Below are 15,000 nucleotides of genomic sequence, written 5' to 3' on the forward strand. Positions count from 1 at the left end.
CCCTTTGGAGAGGATGTTAGTATATGGAAACAGAGTTTTCACTAGATCTAACAGACCTAACCACCCAGTCACTGCTTGGCAGGTATTTTATTCAAATCAACAGACTGAACATTACTGTCGATATTGACAGAAAAAGAAGGAATTTTAAGAAAAAAATAATAATATGAAGTGCATCATTAAAGATCTCCAATATTCATCAAAAGCGTGTCATGTGACCAAATCGTTGGCCAGTGTCAGGCTATCGGTTTACCAAGGCTACGACAAGATGTAGGAAAATTATGTTTGGTATTGTGACTGCCTAGTTTGTATTATAAACAGAGATGTCTAATAAAGAAAACTAAATTTTGTCATAACTCAAAAAGTTTTAAATGCATCCACTTGAAATTCACTTAATATAAAATATTATTTCTTAGATACTTTTCAATGAAGTACCCATGCAAATTAATTAATGTATTCTTGCCAGCATGACTACAGCATGACAATTGTGCGTCAAGATTTGACAAACCAATCTTGAGCTCCTTCAACAAGATCCTCTGCTTCTAACCTCTTTACCCCTAAATGGATCTTTAATGGTTCAAACAAGGTGAAAGTCAGATAGTGACACATCTGGACTCTGGACTGTTATGCAAGGATTTCCTCTAGAGCAAGGTGTGTCTTGCCCATTGCGGTCTTGTTGAGACCTGAAACTTCCACTCTTTGAAGCTTACGTTCTTCTTTTAACGTTTTTGGAACCCCTCTGACCCAAACTTTCCAATAGCCAAATATGTCATAAACAATTTTATAAATACTGCTTTTTTTCTAAATTTAAAATTTCAATGCAATCTCCTGAATCTTTCCTATCACATTTGATGATCTTGTCAACTTGAATAGCATTCTTATCACATTTGATGATCTTGTCAACTCGAATAGCCTTCTTATCACATTTGATGATCTTGTCAACTTGAATAGCATTCTTATCACATTTGATGATCTTGTCAACTCGAATAGCCTTCTTATCACATTTGATGATCTTGTCAACTTGAATAGCATTCTTATCACATTTGATGATCTTGTCAACTCGAATAGCCTTCTTATCGCATTTGATGATCTTGTCAACTTGAATAGCATTCTTATCGCATTTGATGATCTTGTCAACTTGAATAGCATTCTTATCACATTTGATGATCTTGTCAACTCGAATAGCATTCTTATCACATTTGATGATCTTGTCAACTCGAATAGCATTCTTATCACATTTGATGATCTTGTCAACTCGAATAGCATTCTTATCACATTTGATGATCTTGTCAACTCGAATAGCCTTCTTATCGCATTTGATGATCTTGTCAACTCGAATAGCATTCTTATCACATTTGATGATCTTGTCAACTCGAATAGCATTCTTATCACATTTGATGATCTTGTCAACTCGAATAGCATTCTTATCACATTTGATGATCTTGTCAACTCGAATAGCATTCTTATCGCATTTGATGATCTTGTCAATTCGAATAGCCTTCTTATCGCTTTTTGATATTTTAAGCCACCGGACTTGAGTTCATTTTCAAGAATTGTGTGAACGTTTTTGAACTAAAAACACCACTGAGACTTAGATCATATTGCTTCAGTTATTTCATGATGAATGTCAGAGGGTGTTCTTCCTTTTGTAAGCAAATAGAAAACCAACATTCTCTTGGTTGGAGTCACCATCTTAAAAACAGCAATATTTACGATTGCGGTCACAAATTGTGCTGACATTTCACAATAAGAAAATTAAATTTCCTATGCTTCTGTGTATTTACAGAGATAAAATAAGGTTTTCTTATTTGGTTCTAAAGTTAAGCTCATTTTCCAGTTTCTTTTTGGACGCCCCTCTTATTTGGCTTCATTTGGTACTGATCTATTGGTATCTCTATAAAACCTGTTAATTCAGAAAAGTGGTTGAGCCCTTGTGCAAATTTGTTATTTCGGCTCTAGTCTGTACTTCATGAAGACAACATGACCTAAAGAGGGAACACACTTCTTTTTTTTGGTCATGTGTGCATCTGTTTTACCATTTAACTCAGTGCATTATGGTGCTTACTCAAATTCTATTATTAATTTAATTGGATTACCTTGACTTCCAATTGAGCTAGCCTTTCCAGACCTGGACATAGATCGATCATCCATGCTTTGTCTTGTCCGTAGAACTGGCCGGGCAGTAAAATGGACCCCTTGACTTTCTGGCAACAAGCCAGGCAATACTGTTGTTGCCATCAGGATGTATTAACTGTTTAAGATAAAGATATATAAAAATAGAACACATTGAAAGTTATGAGTTAAGATGGAGTGCCTTGGTTGGAAGTAAGACTAAACTCACTTTGTATTCAAAATCTGCCATGATCAGATTTTTCTTCTTCTCCTTCTCCTTCTCCTTCTTCTTCTTCTTCTTCTTCTTCTTCTTCTTCTTCTTCTTCTTCTTCTTCTTCTTCTTCTTCTTCTTCTTCTTCTTCATAGAAATCTACAATTCAGCCACAATGGCCAAACGTTTAGGACCACTGCAGTCCATCAAAACAAATGTTTTATTATATTTCCATCTATGTTGATGTATCAAACTCCTATAAACTGGACGATACACGCATTTCATAAAATGGGTAAAACGCATTAATTTCTGAGGTAGTCAGAGCTAAGATAGTTACATTATTCAAAGAACAAGTATGATTGGATACAGTAAGAATGCAGAACAAAATTCTATTAAAAAATATAAAGCTGACGGCATCTTTTCAGACATAAAGAAAAGTGGCCGTCCGAGAAAAGCGTGACAATGCGCCAATAGAGTAATAAAGTCGATCGTATCCCAAACTATTATTTATAGTGACAGTTTTAACTATTTTACAGTGTTGATATTATTCATATTATAAAGCGCAGCTCTGGTTATAGAGCTGCTCCTCTCTTTTTTTTATATATATACATCCTATTTCAATTGTATTTTTATCTTATTGTGTAAATTATAACACGTCTGTACAAAAAATTTCCTTTTTGGGATGCAATAAAGTATTATTATTATTATTATTATTATTATTATTATTATTATTATTATTATTATTATTATTATTATTATTATTATTATTATTATTATTATTATTATTATAAACACCATCTGCTTCTTTTCAAAAATTTTGATCAGTGTTGTTGTCACATGTAGTGAATATGGTCATAAAAATTTTTTCGTCTATTTTTTTACTTCCCACTTTCGGGTCTTGAATTTGTGACTTGTAATGTCTACATTTCATGAATTGCTTTAAACCTTTTTGTTTTGTTTGGTCCTTGGGGGTTTCTAATTGTTACTGGTGATTTAAAACTTCCCTCAGAGACACTTGTTCGCAAGCCCAGGTTGACGACAGAAATTAAAAAGAAATGTTTAGCTTTTGCCATTAAACATAAAGGTTGGACCGAATAACAATGGGGAAAGGTAATGTTTTCTGATGAATCCATAATACAACAGTTCATGAGTCGGCATTGCATTGCTATGTTTTCCCAGCTGGGAATCGATTTGTGGAAAAATACATTTTACAGATAGAACAGTAAAGTTGCTGCCCCAAACGTAAACAATAACAAGTTGCTAGTGATTTCCGTTAGGGACCGGAATAATTTACGCACAATATAGGTCTCCCAATTTTGTAGTTTGAGTTGTAGGCAATACACTTTCAGTATTGAAAATATGTTTACATAAAATCTAACAGTTGCAGAAATAATAAAATAAGACTAAATTATTCTGAAAATCAGGCTCCGAATAATTCTCGTTTTGTTCACACCAGCGCAATAATTTGCTCTGGTCTAAAAATAGATAGACTGTAATTTTTGATAAATTTTACCTTTTGTTCCATAAAATATCCATATCTAGACATTATTTGATACATGATCGAGTATTTATGAATATGTGTTTCTTTTGCCCCCTAACAGCCAAATTTTAAAGGTTATTTTCTTTCTATTATTTACATTGGAACGTGAGCTGTCAAGACAGGAACATGTGGTTTGCCATGTGCTTCTCGACCTTTGTTTACGTTTGGGGCAGCAACTTTACTGTTCTATAATGAAACAACCACTGTGGGATACCTGAGTACCCAAATATCAGTATTCGATTACGTTATTTCAAGAATAGAACAGTAAAGGAAGGTGCCCGAAACGTAAACAATAACAAGTTGCTAGTGATTTCCGTTAGGGACCGGAAAAATTTACGCACAATATAGGTCTCCCAATTTTGTAGTTTGAGTTGTAGGCAATACACTTTCAGTATTGAAAATATGTTTACATAAAATCTAACAGTTGCAGAAATAATATTATAAGGCTAAATTATTATGAAAATCAGGCTCCGAATAATTCTCGTTTTGTTCACACCAGCGGAGTAATTTGCTCTGGTCTAAAAATAGATAGACTGTAACTTTTGATAAATTTTAGAAAATTTTACCTTTTGTTCCATAAAATATCCATATCTAGACATTATTTGATGCATGATCGAGTATTTATGAATATGTGTTTCTTTTGCCACCTAACAGCCAAATTTTAAAGGTTATTTTTTTCTATTATTTACATTGGAACGTGAGCTGTCAAGGCAGGAACATGTGGTTTGCCACGTGCTTCTCGACCTTTGTTTACGTTTGGGGCACCTTCCTTTACTGTTCTATAAAAAGAATCACTTCGATTCCAAAATGGCTGACTATTGTTGACGTTTTCTACTTAACAAATTATCATTAGCAATCTACAATACACCACAAATGGCGACGAGCATCTAGAACCCAGATAAGTGAAATAACGTTTACATGTATTTTCATTCTACCAAGCCATAAAACTATAATCTATTGACAGACTACTACCAACTATTGAGCTTGCATTCTCCAGTCTTGTACGTGTACATACCAACATGCCAAGACCCGACACCTTCAACGAAGGACTAGAGTCCTTCACAAACTATAAAGAAAGACTGGATGCGTTTTTTGTTGCAAACGACATTACCGAACAGAAACAAACAGCAACTCTGCTATCATCCATCGGGGCTAAAACGTACAACACACTACGATGTTTGACGTCACCCGACCTTCCCTTTAGTAAAAGTTACGAAGAACTTTGCAAACTGCTGTCCAACCATTACTGCCCCCCTCCACTTGAGATAGTTGAAAGATTCAAGTTTCATAAACGCAGTCAAGCGATGGACGAATCTCTTCCTGATTTTTTAGCATCCATAAAACGGTTGGCTGAACACTGCAAATTCGGAGACAATTTAAAAATGTCTCTGCGTGACAGATTTGTTTGCGGAATACGCGATGAAACCATACAAAAGAGACTCTTGCAAGAGCCAAATCTCACTTTAGAATCTGCAACAGCTTTGGCACTTGCAATGGAAACTGCCCAGCGAGATGCAGCGGAAATCCACACAACAACATCCGGCAAATCAACAGCTGATCTCAACATTATAAAAACAAATCAGCCTTTACCTACTAACAGAAGACATAACTCACAAACATACCCACCGTGCCAATCATGTGGGAAAAATAACCACAGGAGAGCCGACTGCTACCTCCGTGATGCAGTGTGTAAGTCATGCAACAAACAAGGACACATTCAGAGAGTGTGTCAGGCCAGGAAGGGCAGCCAACAACAGAGGAGAGGAGGAGACAGAACCTCACAATCCCGACAAGTTCACGAGCTAGATGAAGACAATGTTTCCGAAGATAATTTTACACTGGAAATGTTTCACATGGAAGGAAACACACCAAAAATAAAGGTAGACTTGCAAATCAATAATATTCCTACAAAAATGGAAGTTGACACAGGATCTGCTGTTTCATTGATGACGAAGAGGGACTTCACAAAAACATTCAAAACCTTCCCAAATTTGGAAAAGACAGCTGTTCGTCTGAAAACATACACAGGTGAAACCATTATTCCACTGGGAAAAATTTCAGTTCATGTAGAACTCAACAATCAGAAGAAAATACTTCCACTCCTTATACTTGACAAAGGCAGCAATCCTATTTTGGGAAGAAACTGGTTGGCCGCTATAAAACTGAACTGGCAGAGCATACATCAGATGACGACACCTAAAGATAGATTCAATACAGAAAAATTGAAAGCTCAGTTTCAAGATATATTTTCAGATGGAATTGGAAAAATAAAAGGAATAGAGGCAACACTTCATCTAAAAGAGGGAGCCCTTCCCAAATTCCACAAAGCCAGACCAGTGCCGTACGCCTTAAAACAAAAAGTTGAGAAAGAACTAGACAACTTAGAAGAACAAGGGATAATCACAAAAATTGCAACCTCGGATTGGGCCACACCCATCGTACCCGTATTGAAAAGCAATGGAACAGTGAGAATATGTGGTGACTTCAAGGTAACAGTCAACCCAGCACTTAACACAGAGCAATACACAATGCCAAAAATGGAAGACATGTTAGCTACTTTGGAACAAGGTCAAACATTCTCTAAAATTGATCTGAGACAAGCATACCTTCAGCTCCCTTTAGACAGCGCGTCACAAAAAGTAACAACAATCAACACGTCAAAAGGACTGTACAACCGTTTAGCGTTTGGTATTTCTTCGTCACCAGCAATTTGGCAAAAGACAATAGACACAATCCTCCAGGGAACACCCGGAGTTCAATGCAACCAAGATGACATGATAGTCACAGGGAAAACAAACGATGAACACTGGCAAAATCTGCTACTAGTCCTAGCTAGACTTCAAGAGTATGGACTGAAGGTCAATCTTGAAAAATGCCAATTCTTCCAAGACGAAGTTATCTTTTGCGGTGTCAAAATAACCAAAAATGGCTTGCACAAAACCGAAAACAAGGTCAAGGCCATCATCGACGCACCACAGCCAACAAACAAAACACAACTCAGATCATTCCTCGGGCTTGTAAATTATTACCACAAGTGGCTGGAAAATGTAGCTCAAATTGCGAAGCCACTGTACAATCTTCTACAGGATAACACAAAATTTGAATGGTCAACTGAAGCTGATCATGCTTTCATTCAAATAAAAACAATGATCGCTTCGGACAAAGTCCTCATGCGCTACGACCCCGATCGACCATTGCGACTCGCCTGTGACGCTTCACCATACGGCATCGGCTGCGTTCTCTCGCACATCACACCAGAAGGCGACGAAAGACCTATTGCATACGCCTCAAGAACCCTCAATAAGGCAGAACAGAATTACTCCCAACTAGACAGAGAAGCTCTAGCTATCACATGGGGTGTTAAAAAGTTCTTCAATTATGTATGTGGCAGGCACTTTACACTAATCACTGACCATCAGCCACTCAAATACATCTTCTCGCCCACAAAACCAGTCCCTGCAATGTCTGCAGCCAGACAACAGAGATATGCAATTTTCCTTTCAGCCTTCGACTACTCAATCGAATACAGGAACTCCAAGTCAAACGCTAATGCAGACGGATTTTCACGATTGCCTTTACCCACCACAAACTCAAGTCAAGAGGCCGATTCAGCAGATGAACTATTCTATACAGAAGTAATAGAGTCCTTACCAGTCAACGCAGCAAACGTTGCCAAAGAATCACGCCACGACAAAACACTGTCACAAGTCATACATTACGTCCAAACTGACAGATGGCCAAACACAGTCAACGAAGAACTGAAACCTTACTTCAACAAACAAAACGAACTGTCAGTGCAACAAAACTGTCTCTTTTGGGGATTTAGACTCATCCCTCCACAAAAACTGCATGCAAAAATCTTAAGTGTTCTTCATGAAGGACACATTGGTATAGTCAAAATGAAAAACTTGGCTAGGGGATACTTCTGGTGGCCTGCTATTGACAAACAAATCGAGGCAACTACAAAAGGGTGCCCTGGTTGTGCTTCAGTTCAACCTGATACACCGAAAGCTCCTCTTCACCCATGGCACTGGCCCGACAAGCCATGGCAAAGAATTCAAATAGACTTCGCGGGACCATTCATGGGATTAATGTTTCTAGTGGTCGTCGACGCCCATTCCAAATGGGCCGAAATAATACCGACATCCAACGCCACATCCATTTCAACAATCAATATATTGAGCAATCTTTTTGCAAGATTTGGTTTACCTGAACAGCTCGTATCTGACAACGGTGTGCAGTTCACATCCAATGAATTCAAATCCTTCACAAAGGTCAATGGAATCAAGCACACCCTTAGCACACCCTACCACCCAGCAACCAACGGGCTGGCTGAGCGAATGGTCCAAACTTTCAAACAAGCTATGAAAGCTTCAAAAGATGAGAAGGGTACCATCCATACCAAACTGGCAAGATTCCTGTTTGCTTATAGGAATGCACCACACACCACAACAAACGAGAGCCCAGCATCACTTATGTTTGGCAGACATCTGCGAACTCACCTAGACATCATTCGACCAAGCATTCATACAAGAGTATCTTCATGTCAAGACCGTCAGCTTCGTACTCACTCTTCTGCCAACACCAGGAACTTCGACAACGGAGACAACGTCCTGGTCCGAGACTACCGCGGACACCAACGATGGCAACACGGCGTAATACATGCCCAAATGGGAACACGCACCTTTGAAGTCAAAACAGCTCCCGGAGCCATATGGAGACGACACTCCGACCAAATTGTTCACACAAACGCCCCTGCAATCACAAGCAAACCAGCACCGGCACCACTATTGGACATCGTCCCAAACTTCAGAACGACAGAGATACCAACCATGGTTCAAACAACCCCAGCGAATGACCGAGATCCAAATTCTACGCGGTCACAGGTCGAGGTCCCGCCCTCACCACATAGAGAATTCCCAAATTCTCTAAGTCTCTCTGACAACATGTCACAGAGAACGCAATCTCAAAACAATCACAACACTACAAGTGCACCTTACACTACGAGAAGTGGTCGCAACGTGAGAAAACCAAACAAATTCACACTGTAGGCAGGGCCATTTATAAGCCTTAAGCTTCGACTATAATATTGGAAGAAATATTTGTGACGTTGCGACCACAAACATAAAAACACTTTGCATCTACACAGCCGCACGAAGTAGACACTAGTTAAGACTATTAGAGTCCATTACTGTGTTTTCTTTTAGCATTATGAACTGTTGACCACTTCAACTAGTTTAGTACTACACAGAAGAAACACTTTTTCTTACTCATCATTGATATATGAGATAATTTTTTTTTTCCCTCGTATGCAAACATTATTTTATTTTTTTTTCTCATTTACTTAATTAATCATTTAAGCTGTATAAAACAAATGTAAGAATGAATGAACCATTATGTAAACCAAAACGAGCGAAAGTATAATAGCTCATTTTTTTTTTACATCATCTAATTTTTTTTTAAGGGGGAGATTGTGGGATACCTGAGTACCCAAATATCAGTATTCGATTACGTTATTTCAAGAATAGAGCAGTAAAGTTAGGTGCCCCAAACGTAAACAAAGGTCGAGAAGCACGTGGCAAACCACATGTTCCTGTCTTGACAGCTCAAGTTCCAATGTAAATTATAGAAAAAAATAACCTTTAAAATTTGGCTGTTAGGTGGCAAAAGAAACACATATTCATAAATACTCGATCATGCATCAAATAATGTCTAGATATGGATATTTTATGGAACAAAAGGTAAAATTTTCTAAAATTTATCAAAAGTTTCAGTCTATCTATTTTTAGACCAGAGCAAATTATTGCGCTGGTGTGAACAAAACGAGAATTATTCGGAGCCTGATTTTCATAATAATTTAGCCTTATATTATTATTTCTGCAACTGTTAGATTTTATGTAAACATATTTTCAATACTGAAAGTGTATTGCCTACAACTCAAACTACAAAATTGGGAGACCTATATTGTGCGTAAATTATTCCGGTCCCTAACGGAAATCACTAGCAACTTGTTATTGTTTACGTTTGGGGCACCTAACTTTACTGCTCTATAAAAAGAATCACTTCGATTCCAAAATGGCTGACTATTGTTGACGTTTTCTACTTAACAAATTATCATTAGCAATCTACAATACACTACAACCAAGTCAAATGATTTAGGGCATTTATTCAAAGACAGGACTGATGAATCCAAAATAAAACTGTTAGTTAGTCACTGTTGCTATGCCAGAAGACCAGCTGGGAAAAGATTCGATGAGAAATACATTTTACAGACAATGAAACACACACCAAGGCAAATGATTAAGGGCGCTTTCTCAAAGATGGGAACAGCTGGTCTTTATTTTCTGGAGCCAGGAACCACAATGAATGGCCAGAAATACCTGGACAAGCTCAAACCAAACCTGCTACCTTATCTATAGTCGCACCAGATACAATATTTATGCATGATGGCGCCTCATGTCACAAAGCAAAGATTGTAGAGCATTTTCTTCTTCAGTCGAAGGAGTGGACCGAAATAGCCCAGAATTAAATCCTATAGAAAATTAATGACACTTTATGAAGAGCATTGTTGCAGAGAAACAACCATCAAGTTTGAAAGCTCTGGTCATATGCCTTAAGCTTGTCTGGACAACAGAGATTTCACCAGCGTATTGCCAGAAACAAATCTCCAGCATACCCCAATGCGGCTATGTGGTCTAGTGGTATGACACTCGCTTTCGGATCAGAAGGTCCTGGGTTCGAGCCTCGCTCGGTGCATAGTTGAGTTCTTGGAGAAGGCTCTTTACTCACATTCTCTCACCGTACTCAGGTGTAAAATAAGTACCTGGCCTTTATAGCGTTGTCTCTGTCCGAAAAAAATTGTAATATCTCCTAACAGGTGTCATGTCCCGTCCTAAATGTTAAGTTTTGCTGTTGTTGGCTAAGGACCCCTTGTAAAGCACTTTGAGCATGTTTAGTGGATATTGCGCTAAAAAAGAGCTCAATTAAAAAAAAATAAATTAAATACAAGCTGTGATTAAGGCTAGAAGTAGTCAAACCAAGTATTAAGTGTTGAAAATGTCAGTATCCTACAATTTGAGTTAACTATGTTAATATTTTATACTTTTCAGGAGCTTTAAATCCATTTTTTTTGAAAAATTGGGTTTGGTCCTAAACTTTTGGCCACATCTGTAATCTCATTATTGATGGCCATGTAATAATAATATAAACAACATCAATAATAATAATAATAATAATAATAATAATAATAATAATAATAATAATAATAATAATAATAATAATAATAATAATAATATAATGATGTTGATGATGAAGATGATGATGATGATGATGATGATGATGATGATGATGATGATGATGATGATGATGATGATAATAATTATACCAGTAATGATCATGATGATGATTAAATTAGAAATTGCATTCACTGAAGTATATGTACGCTACCTTACACGCCAACAGGCATTATGAGTAAGTATAGGTGCAAATATGTTTACATCAACTGAAGTGCATTGAGATATTTATATAGAATATCTATGTATACGTAATGTGAAAGGAAAATAATTCCGAAATTGAATCACAAAAAAAAAAAAAAAAATAATTTAATGCAATATTTTATCAGATGTATACAGATTTCCAGAAAAATTATATGTCCATTTCCCATTATCTATGGAAAAGTTATATCATTTATTTATTTTCATAATTAAGACAGCATTGTTTTCATAGCTGGTTTTGTCTCTCCAGATATCAAATGTTTTTTGCCGATGACTGAAAAAAGTACTGGACCTTTACATGTTTTAGTTTATGCATTTCGTTGTCTTTATAAACAACGAGACACACAAGCAGTCATCAACTGTTACTGCTCTTCGGAATAAAATCAGATCACTTAACCGAAATAAATGTAAAGACCATATTGAAGAAATTGAGAACCTAGAAAATAATTTATTAAAACGTAAAGCTAAAGAACGACAATTGCAATCATCTCTTGCATCCTCTAAAACTGAAATTTTAGATTTGAAGTCTAAACTTGAGAATAATAAACGTGATTTTGATGTTACTACGAAAGGAAATGTTAATAATGTCTATAGTGATGATGTACGTAAAACTGTGATAGGCCTTGTATGTGAAGTAGGTGTTTCTGCTGCTAATGTTAAGAAAGCCATTGAGATTGTAAGTTTGAATTTGTTCCATTATGTTTTTGTTGATAAATTGCCATGTGCCCAGTCTGTATTGAATACGATTGATGAAGGGTTTGCCATTTCTCAGGTCCAAGTTATGGAAGGAATTTTAAATAGCGATAATATTACATTACATAGTGATGGTACTAGTCGTGATCACAAAAAAATTGTTGGCCATCAGGTATCGTTGAGTAATGGTGACACTTTTTATCTGGGTTATGCACCAGTTGCAACTGAAAATGCGTCTACATTATTAGATCTGTCTTTAAATGTTTTACATCAAATTTCTGATTCTTATTCTAAGTTTGTTGGTATTGATACTAAATCATTGTTGCATAGTCTCTTTAGTAAATTGACCAGTTTCATGACTGATAGAGCTAGTTGTATGCAAGCTTATGGGAAATTGTTTTCTGAACATGTTAGTAGTGAATTGGGGAAAAGGGTTCAAATTCATTTTCTACATTGTAATGCTCATTATCTGTTAGGTCTTGTTAGTGGGTTTGAAAAGGCGACTGTCGCCACTGAAAATGATTATGTAAAAGCTAATGGTCCTCTTGGTAGGGATAAGGAAGGGGGGAAATATTCTAACTTTGCAGAAAATAAAGAATCTGCTACTTTTAGAGTTTTAAGGACTTGTGCCACTATTCTTGGTCCCAACGGTGATCAAAAAAATGGTTGTAGAGTACAATGGACCACCTTTTGTGAAAAATCATATTTTCCTTGTTTTAAAAGTAACCGTTTTAATTGTCATTTTGAAACTGCAGCTGCTGTTATCCATCATTATGCACGTATGAAATTTTGTTTTTTACCTCAGGCATTTTACATGATAATCCTAATTTGAAAATTGAGTCTGTTTCTGCTGATGTCCAAGATATAATGTTAATGAGTTATGTTTGTAGTTTTGCTCTTTTTTATCTGAAAGTTACTGGTCCATATTGGAAATTGGTCAATAGTTCTGTCAAGTATTTTCAGTTTCATGTTTATGTAAAATTGCTACATGATGCTTTTTTGAGATGGTCCACGGATCCATGTGAACTTTTAGAATTATCTTATGTTACTGTTTTTGACAATGAATTTGATATTTCCTCTCCTATGTTTTTTTCTGTACATGAATTTTTATCTACCATTGCCAATAGAGAATGTTTGCTTAAAATGTTGAAATCCATTAGTGCAGAAGCCTTTATTGTCACTCGTAGACAGCTTGGAGAATTTTTAGATGGTGGTTGTTTTTTTGATATGGATGTTAGTGCTCAAGAAGAAATACGTCATTGTCCGTTAACTAATTTGATTGGGGAAAGTTTTTTTGGGGATTTTGATTTTGATGTTAATAGATGTCGTAATGCTACTCTTCACAATAGGACTTTCATTCTCAGTAGCAGAAGTAATAAAACGTATGATTATCTTAGGAAAAAGACTTTTAATCAGGCAAACAAGTTGTTAAAAATGGAGGAGTTCAGTTAAGGAAGGAAAATTTAGATTTAGAAAGAAAAATGAGAAACCATCAAAAGGAAATATTTGTCGCCAATCAACAGAAAAAAATTGTAAAGGAGATTAATGTCATTCATCAAAGATCTGTTTATACTGAAAAAGTAAAGCAACACAATGGTCCTTGTAATTCTTCTTTAGAGCTTGACCAGCTTCTTGATAGACTTAAATCTGAATGTAAATCACAAAAGTATATTTTGGAATGTATTAAAAATGAAGTTAGATTTCATAAGTTTGTTCTAGGACGTAAGACTTTGAAAGTTGGAGTAGGTTTTGATCAACTTGTTGCTGATTTAAAACATGTTTTTGATTTGAACATAGTTTAAGATTGCTTTCATTGTCATGTGCCTTCAGCATTTTATTATTTTCATATGTCAGTGTTCATTGATTCTAATCTTAAATTAATATATTATGTGAAGTAATTCCAGACTGGTCAATTTGTTCCTATTTAAAAATTTATTTTTTACCATACAGCACCTTTTGATGTTCCTATTTTGTTGTACTGATGACAATATTTAAAAAGATTGGTTTCTGGTGTCTGTAGGTGTAATTTTTTTTATTTTTTTGTGAATTTTTGAAATTCCTTATTTTTTCAAATTTTTTATCACCATCAACTTTTGAATAGATTTTTAAACATGAAGATGTTAAGTTATGATGCTCGTTTTTATTTTATTTGATAGCACTCATTTTGAGCTTTAATTTGATGTATCATTTCTGTATGTGTTACTTTATTTGAAATTTTTATGAATTTTTGAAAATTGGTTATTTCAGCATTTTTTGGCACTTTTTCGAAAACGCTCAAAATTGATTTTTTTCCATTTTTAATCCAATATTTTGTAAACTTTTAATAAAGTCGCAGTCTTGAAAAAAATTGGGCTTTGTGTCTGTGTTGTGTAGTGTTAGATCAAGCGATTTGACTTGATTTGGGTAATAATCGAAGATGTCAGCGACGTCCGAAAATGGGGTTTAGACCAATTTTGACATTCGACCAAAATACGACAATATTCAATGTTGCATAACTTTTGAACTAATTGACCTAGCAGGTTGATTTTGGTGTCAAACGTCTTAGAATTGTGGCTACTTTCCATAACAAATCACAGATTGTCTGTATCTATGATACGAAAAATTGGTTTGGAGTAGCTACATCAACAGTTTCACTAAGCTATAAACATGATTTAAAATACGATTTGAAATAGATCCAATCGACAGACGTGGCCGGTAACATATCAAACACAATGCAAGCCTGTCGATGTACACGCTGACTCAGAGCCATAATAGTGAAGACAATCTCCATACATACTCAAACAAATCACTCACAAAAAAAACCAAAAACCCAATTAAAAAAAATATCGATTGGGTTATGTAGAGTTTTTGACAAATATTCTCAAAAACATGACATGGGATTGAACGAAAAATAATGCAAGGTCAGAGACAGATAGAAATAAAATGGCTGAGTGGCTATTAGTTTTTTGTGTGGT

At 35.8% G+C, this 15,000-nt stretch overlaps 1 protein-coding gene across 1 annotated transcript in view; it reads right to left on the reverse strand.

The window, feature by feature from the left end:
* The window catches only part of LOC144966969 (EF-hand calcium-binding domain-containing protein 6-like), a 45,105-nt gene that overhangs the window by 29,636 nt on the left and 469 nt on the right, over positions 1-15,000 (reverse strand). The window contains exon 2 of the mRNA XM_078903663.1: positions 2,094-2,248. Within this exon, the coding sequence (XP_078759789.1) occupies positions 2,094-2,235 (142 nt within the window). The 5' untranslated portion in view covers positions 2,236-2,248. The remainder of the gene's footprint in view (positions 1-2,093; positions 2,249-15,000) is intronic.

The sequence above is a fragment of the Berghia stephanieae genome, chromosome 3, assembly GCF_034508935.2.
Source record: "Berghia stephanieae isolate SIO BIC M18660-M18661 chromosome 3, UCSD_Bste_1.3, whole genome shotgun sequence".
Classification (NCBI taxonomy): domain Eukaryota; kingdom Metazoa; phylum Mollusca; class Gastropoda; order Nudibranchia; family Aeolidiidae; genus Berghia; species Berghia stephanieae.